Raw genomic sequence first — 8,338 nt, 5'->3', positions numbered from 1 at the left:
AGAGTTCTCGGAGGTCAGATTACAGACATACCTTTCTCCCTCATTCTTTACAGAAGCATTCAATTCCTTCGTCAGATCTTTCAAACGAACGCTGAGACTACAGGCCTTCCATGTTCTTTCCGCCTTCCTACGCTCCCTTATTAAGGCGCGGGTGCTTTCATTTAGCCAGGGAGTGTCTCTGTCCAGCGCTTTTTTCTTGGTACAGGGTAATAAAAAAGACTATTGTTGTCACGTTGTTGAATCAATAAAGGATACCTCCAGTTTCTGTGTGTTTGGTTCCCAGTCGTAAGTCAACGCAGCTCTTTAACCTCGCCCTCCTCTTCTCCCGTGGCAGATCATCGCATATCAGCCCTATGCGAAGTCAGTGGACTGGTGGGCCTATGGGGTCTTGCTGTACGAGATGCTGGCTGGACAGGTATGGACTCACTCTCTTAAAGGGACAGTTAACCAAAATAACAAAATCACATATTCGGTCCCTCTATGGACAAGGACAAACTTTGTCCTTGTCGATAGAGGAACCACGTTTTCTACGTTTTGGTTCTGATGATTTCGGCATTTCAAACACACTAATTTAGGGACTTCCATTGTTTTTTTGGTTGAAGGTGCTAAAAGTTAGTGCTTAGTGACAGTGCCCAGATAAACAGAAACAAAGTGTTGACAGAAGTTTGTCCTTGTCCATTGACTTCTTTCAGGGTCAGGAACCAAATAGGTGATTTTGTAATTTGGGTGAAGTATCCTTTTCAGTAGCACCCTAAAGTGACACCTTATTCCGAGAGTCCCTTTAAAGACGTTCAACTAACTATCAACTAACCCTAACCCTAACCCTTTACCAAAACCCTAACCACTATCTATCAAACAAAAAATTGCTTTCTTAAGGGTCACTCACAACACAACATTTAATGGGGTAATTAACCCCAAAGTCAAAGTCTGTCAGATGAAATTAGCTGTAACTCTAACGTGCTCTAAAGTGGAACCGGGTCCATATTCCGGCCCATCTGTTGTGTGTCTCCCTCCAGACATTCTGCACCAGGCGGAACCTGTAGGTCTCAATCCCAAATAAATGGAACAGATTGGGTGCAATTATGATTAATTTAACTTTGAGTGGCAGCGTTAACCGCACCTAATAAGGCCGTGGCGCTGTTGCTATGAATGTTAATTATATTCATTTTAGATATTTTCACTTTCCCTGAGTGAAAGGGGCAATCTGGGATTCAAACAACAACAAAGCTGTCTCCCCGCCACTTCCTTTTGGAAGAATGGGGGGACGGGGCTGGAGAAATAATAGGTAACCACTCTCAAATTCATGGACAGACCTGTCTACGCAAGGACTGACCATCCATGAGATAAAAATGATAGTTTTAACCGTGTTATGTACAGTGTTGGTTTACAATAAAAAAAAAAATACAAACAATGGAGTATTTTCCAAGCTTATATTTTGGGTTCTGATGATGTAAGACAGTTGAACTAAGTTCCTGAGGCATTTCTAATTTATATTCTTCAAGAATCAATAGCTATATAGCATTCATTTAAAAATCCCATGGATGTGGATAGATGGATGTACCAATCCCAGATCGCCCCTTTAAGGATCTTTTGAGACTCTGCTCAAGGTCTGCTTGATGCCAATGATGAATGACCACTTGAACTTAGATAATATATTCTATTATTAATAGAATAATAATAAATAATTATTTATTAATATATAATAAACAGGGTATGTTTAACAAACCTGAAGCTCGAATTCTACCCTGGACTAAGTGTCAATAGCTTCTACCGGTAACTCACAGGATTGTTCAGGCCCTTTCTTCTGCCAACTGACATTGAGCTGGTCAGAGTAATTACTGAACACGACTTTGTTAAAGTCACCAGTTTCCTGGCAACAATGTGGCGAGGGTATTTGTGGAGAGATCACACACACACACACACAAACACACACACACACACACACACACACACACAGATAATTGAGAGTCATAGCCTGGTTCTGAGGGGCTGTTGGGTTCTCTTCCTCAGTCCTGCCCACCGCCTCACACACCACCGCCTCACACACCACCGTCTCCCACACCACCGCCTCTGCTCTCTGCAGCAAAACAGCAAACAACAATAGCTTCAGAGTTGTTTCAAATACATGACACGGTTAGCTCCCAAGAGTGTGCAAAGCTGTCATCAAAGCAAAAGGTGGCTACTTTGAAGAAAAATCTAAAATGTAAAACATATTCTGGTTTGTTTAACACTTTTTTGTTTACTACATAATTCCACATGTGTTCCTTCATAGTTTTGATGTCTTCAATATTAATCTACAATGTAGAAAATAATACAAAATAAAGAAAAACCATTGAATGAGAAGGTGTGTCCAAACTTTTGACTGGTACTGTATGTGTGTATGTGTGTATGTGTGTGTGTGTGTGCGTGCGTGTGTGTGTGTGTGTGTGTTCCTTACACGTAGCCGCCGTTTGATGGAGAGGATGAAGATGAGCTGTTCCAGTCCATCATGGAGCACAACGTGTCATATCCCAAGTCCATGTCCAAGGAGGCCGTCGTCATCTGCAAGGGCGTGAGTACCGGTCGTCATGGATACGGCGGAACTAGAGGTCACTTGGTTACTCTCTGGAGACCACATGTGTGCGAAGCGATGTGTTTAACATAGGCTGTTATATGGAATTATGAGCTGTTATGAATGCTGATAGCTGGCAGGTTTACCAGTATGGTGCATTGTACTATAATACCTCTAATTCAGATACAATGTGGAATGCATGGACTGTACAGCCTTTATGAACGGTCACGGCTTTTCACTGTCCTGGCGCCCCGCTGGTGGAACGGGCTTCCCACTGCGGCCATGACTGCAGAGTCACTACCAATCTTCCGCCGTAGATTGAAGACTCATCTCTTCAGGCTTTCTTAACTGTCCCTCCTAAAGACCTCTTCATCCCCACTACCCCCCTGTCCATTTTGTGACACTGTTACACCATCCACGGGTCTGTGGGCGTCCATTTTGTGACACTGTTACACCATCCACGGGTCTGTGGGCGTCCATTTTGTGACACTGTTACACCATCCACGGGTCTGTGGGCGTCCATTTTGTGACACTGTTACACCATCCACGGGTCTGTGGGCGTCCATTTTGTGACACTGTTACACCATCCACGGGTCTGTGGGCATCCATTTTGTGACACTGTTACACCATCCACGGGGTCTGTGGGCCATTTTATTTACCAGCCGATTGAGCTTTCAGATGCAATTCACACAGAGAAGAAATTCAATTTCGACGATCCGATGAGCAGCTCAAGCTATTTAATAACCGTCTCATAACATTTCATTATGATATCACTCGCCGCATCTGCTCCTGAAAATAATAACTCATCATCGCTATTCCACCCAATGATGACGAAGACGAAGGCCTTGACCCTGATCTTTGTTGCCTTTACGTTTCATTTGAAATATGATTCATGACGGGAGTTAATCTTTATTAATGACACGATTTGGAGGCTAAATTAAAACGGGGCCGCTGAGTGTGGTAATGTGTTTTATCGAAAACCATCGCAATTTCCCCCCCGTTGCTATTTTTAGGTTCAGGTTCAGAATAATGAGAAGATGAACGAGTGAGAATGTGATTTTAATCTGTCAGAGTTGAAGGAAAGACACGATGGAGTTCACCAATGAAATGCTGTTGTGAAGGCAGACACTGGACATCTCTACAACACAAAAGTAATGCTTGGTTCATTCCTTTCTTTATTCCCCCTCTTTTCCCTTGTTCTCTCTCTCTCTCTCTCTCTCTCTCTCTCTCCCTCTCTCTCTCTCTCTCTCTCTCTCTCTCTCTCTTTCTCTCTCCTCTCTCTTCCCCCTCTCCCTCCCTCCACTCTCCCTCTCAGCTGATGACCAAGCATCCGTCCAAGCGCCTGGGCTGTGGGCCGGAGGGAGAGAGGGACATCCGGGAGCAGGCCTTCTTCAGACGCATCGACTGGGACCGCCTCGCCAACAGGGAGGTCCAGCCACCCTTCAAGCCCAAAACGGTGAGTGGATCTGGGGGGAAGGTTTCTACTGTGAGCCCCCCAGGCTGGAGGGTACTAGACCCGGACTACACGACCAGGGTTTACAGTACCGTAGTGTGAAAAGTGGTATTTAGCAGTGAAGAGCCAAAAGAAGGAAAAAAATGCTTCTCTGTCCCGTTACTTCCACAGGGCACTGTCCCGTTACTTACACAGGGCACTGTACATATACACCCCACATGACCAGACTGCTGTCATAACCAGTCACTGGACGGGACCTGAGGTTAGCACTCTGATGTACAATATGACCAGTGCCTCAGGTGTATCTCCTCCTCATAAGACACTCCAAACAGGCACGGTAGCTTTTAAAGACATTGTCACGGGTATATTTAGGCTAAAACATGCCTCAGTTTCCCTCGCTTGCTCTGGGAGGGACAGTTGATGTGTGAACACCAGTGTATTTTTAGACTGTTTTCTGCTTCCACAATAGAATGGCAGGCACCCCCTGTGGGCATGAGTTTGTTTGAATGAGAGTTTAGGGACGGAAAGGGTGTGTGTGTGTGTGCGTGTGTGCGTGTGCACATGTGTGTGTGTGTGTGTGTGCGTGTGTGTGTGTGTGTGTGTGTGTGTGTGTGCGACCATGCGTGTGTTTGTGTTTGTGTGTGTGTGCGACCGTGTTTGTGTGTATTTGTGTGTGTTTGTGTGTATTTGTGTGTGTGTGTGTGTGTTTGTGCCTTTCTTATTCATCTCCTCCCACCCAGTGTGGGTCTGGGAGCCTGCAGCCCGGCAGCAGAGTGGGAGGTTAAAAGGACCGCAGTGGCACACAGCTGCAGCCTTCACCCCCCCATCCCCATCCCCATCCCCACCCCCCCATCCCCATCATCTCCCTCTCCTGTTGCTGCAAACACACTCGCCAGGCGTGGGGGGCTTTTGTGTGACCCCCCCCCATTGCCAACTGAGCCTAAAGCAAAGCTGCATTGCTTCAGAGCTTTAAAAATAGCCCTCGAAAAGCAGCGTTCTATCCCTCACACACACAACACACACGCACACACACACACACACACACACACACACAACACACAACACACAACACACAACACACACACACACCCATCAAATTGAAGGTTACAGACCGGATGTACACGTCGCTATTCACAAACAAGCTAATTCTGGCTCCATTCATTCAGGGCTGCTATGAGGACCACTGTCAGCTCTGCTCTACAAGAACCTCCCAGCTCACGTCACTGGTTGGACGAGGACCTTGGATTCAAACACGCTGAGCTTTTTGTTGCATATGATCCTCATTATAATAGGCGAAGCCAACCGGGTCGTCCCTGCAAAAGAGAACATGTTCTCAGTCAACTTCAATAAAATAAGGGTTATATAAAATGGTTAAATTGTTTTAAAATATTTCAGATTCATGCCATCCCATCCATATTAGCAGTATTCCCCAATGTGGTGGGAAGGTTTTGACTACCCCAAACATCAATTTGATACATATATTTTTGGGGACATGAATCTGATATCAGAACCGATTGCATGATTGATAGATAACACTTTCAAACGTGGGGTGCCAGATTTGATAGAGGAATCATTTGCAGATTGTGGTTCAATAATTCTTCAGGTGCCTTGGGGTGCACGATAAATGTCCTGTACGCCAATTTTATCCAAAGTGACTTACATTGCAGTGAGTCCCAGCAGGAATCGAACCCACAACCTAAGCAGCATGCTCTACCAACAGAGCCACAGAGGATGTGTGTTTGTTGCTATGATATGACATCATGACTTATGAGTGGTATGATATAACAGTACTATCAATAGACATGCCAGCTCATGTCAAACTTCACAGTGATGCAAAGTCAGTAACAGTAACCTCAGAATACCCCTACCACACACACACACGCACCCACGCACGCACACACACGTACACGTACACACGCGCTTCAGCTGGGGTTCACGTCTAACCTATTTTATCTTGAAATCTCTGCCTACAAATCTATGACACAAGTGAAACCCAGACATGACCTTGCCTGTGGCGTTCAGTGTCTTGCCTGTGGCGTTCAGTGTCCTGGACGTGAGAACGCCTACCTCAGTTGGATGTTTCTCGCTATGAAAATGCATTTGACAGATGCCATTTATCGCAGATCTGGGATCAGATAACCCTAAAATCCTAACCCTAAACGCAGATTTACCCATATGGCATAACGGCCATTAGCCACTGGGTGACTTCAAAGCTGTGACCTAGTTGAAAAGGTAACAAAAGCATTGTGACTGACTATTATCCTTCTTCTGGCATTGTGACTGCCTACGGCCCCTGGTCCGGGCATTGATTACTTTATCTTATGATGACTGATGGATAGATGATTCACTTGCTTAAACAAATGCATTTGCTGTAAGTCGCTTTGGATAAAGGCGTCTGCTAAATGCCGTAAATGTAAATGTAAATACCCCCCACCCCACGCCATCCAATCGCTCGGTTTTCAGTGGCGTTGCTTGTTGACGTCGGCCGTTTCGGTGGCAATACAGAGGACCCAGGTTGGAGACTCGTGAGCGTGTGTGTGTGTGTGAGGCACCAGCCTTCTCTCTCACACAGCCTCAGGTATTACAGCATACGCAGATAACTGAAAAAGAGTGAAACACATCTCACTGTAATTTTTAGTATGTTTTTAGGGCATTTCTGCTTTATTGGGACAGAGACGGTAGAGAGGTTGACAGGAAGGATGGGAGAGAGAGAGAGGAGGGGTGAAATGCAAGACGTGTCGAGGGTCGGAATCAAACCAGGGACCTTGCGTTTATGTGGCATGCGCATTAGTGTGCTACGCCACTAAACGCCCCCCTGAATCTACCTTTTATCCATGAAGAAGATGACTAATATCTCACCCTGTATTGATGGGTAAGGGGCGACTTCTACCTCTACTCTCTCTGTGCCATCTGACATCCGCCATGTTGTTTCCCCTCTCTCACAGGGCGGCAAAGGAGCCGAAAACTTTGACAAGTTCTTCACGCGCACCCAGCCCATGCTGACCCCGTCCGACCAGCTGGTCATCGCCAACATCGACCAGAGCGACTTCGCCGGCTTCTCCTTCATCAACCACCAGTTCATCCACCCGTCCCTCCACAGTGTGGTATGAGGAGATAGCGGAGGGAGAGAAGGGTGGAGAGGGAGAGAAGGGTGGAGAGGGAGAGAGAGAGAGAGAGAGAGAGAGAGAGGGGGAGAGAGCCACTTGGACTGGGACACTAACAACCTTCCAGATAGAACATCCTAACACCAATGTTCCACTGTCAAAGAGACTGCTCTACAGTATCTTCGTTATGTTCTAAGAACTCTACCATCGGCAACATTCTGTAAACAAGTAGTCAACAATCTCGAAAATGTCCTTGGGGGACTTGGGGGGGTGGGGTGTGTTTGATGTGGGGATCGCAGAATCATGGTCCCTTTGATTTGAATAGGACAGCCACTACTGTACAGTGAGACCAGTACTGAAGTAGGAACTGAATTGCACTGTTCCTTGGGGGACCCCTTTTCACCGTAACCCACTGCCTTCTCCTTCAACACCAAACCCATAGAACCCAACAGTCACTTCCTGTCCGTGGCCCCCTGATCTTATTTTGCTGTCCCACGACTCACCTGGATAGCGCTCCAGAAACACGAGAGAACTCATCCTCCCCCAATCGCCATGTGATGAGCTATGGTGCATGTGGGAATGAACCATGTCTATCTGTCCCACCCCTGCCTTCCTCTCTCTACCTACTGTACTGCCATTTCTAAACTGCTACACATATATATATATATATATATATATATATATATATATATTATATTTATATACTGAAAAGAGTTGGCCTACTGTTACATCAGCGCCAAATAAGTGGAACAAAAGATTTTATTACATATATGTATCAATAGTATATACAATACATCCGTTTCTTACAGAACTCTGAGTCAACAACGATGTCTTTCCTTCTGGCCTGGGCCTCAACCCTTCCTCTGGTTAACGGTTTCGTTAACGGTTTCGTTAACGGTTTGGTTGGCAGTGTCATCCAGCAGCACTGCGCAGGCGACTACAAAGGTCTATGTTGAATGCAGAGAGTTAAATCGATGAACAATAGCCTACTTTGACATGAGGTGGAGGTCTCGCATGAGGTTTTACAACAGAGAACTTGGTATCCTGGATTTCTTTCATTTTTTTAAAGAGAGGTGGGGGGGGGGGGGGGGCGGGAGGGAATCTCTAACTGAGGCCTATGAAGAGACAGTGTTTTGATCTTATTCCTGAAAATGCTATTTCCTCATGCACAATACAGTTCTCTGTTGCATGCTTATTTTCTGATTCTAAATGAGCATTACACTCTATAGG

The 8,338-nt window shown here is 45.8% G+C and overlaps 1 protein-coding gene across 1 annotated transcript in view; it reads left to right on the top strand.

Annotated features, from left to right (window-relative positions):
- The window catches only part of LOC310809905 (protein kinase C alpha type-like), a gene marked incomplete at both ends in the record, with an annotated part of 125,921 nt that extends 118,807 nt beyond the window's left edge, over positions 1-7,114 (top strand). The window contains 4 exons of the mRNA XM_083677425.1: positions 335-415; positions 2,444-2,551; positions 3,867-4,007; positions 6,950-7,114. Coding sequence (XP_083533551.1) covers positions 335-415; positions 2,444-2,551; positions 3,867-4,007; positions 6,950-7,114 — 495 coding nt within the window. The remainder of the gene's footprint in view (positions 1-334; positions 416-2,443; positions 2,552-3,866; positions 4,008-6,949) is intronic.
- Positions 7,115-8,338: the final 1,224 nt, after the last annotated feature.

This window comes from Argentina silus, assembly GCF_951799395.1.
Source record: "Argentina silus genome assembly, chromosome: 9".
Classification (NCBI taxonomy): domain Eukaryota; kingdom Metazoa; phylum Chordata; class Actinopteri; order Argentiniformes; family Argentinidae; genus Argentina; species Argentina silus.
Note: the sequence above shows the minus strand (reverse complement) of the source record. Positions and strands in the feature narration are given on the sequence as shown.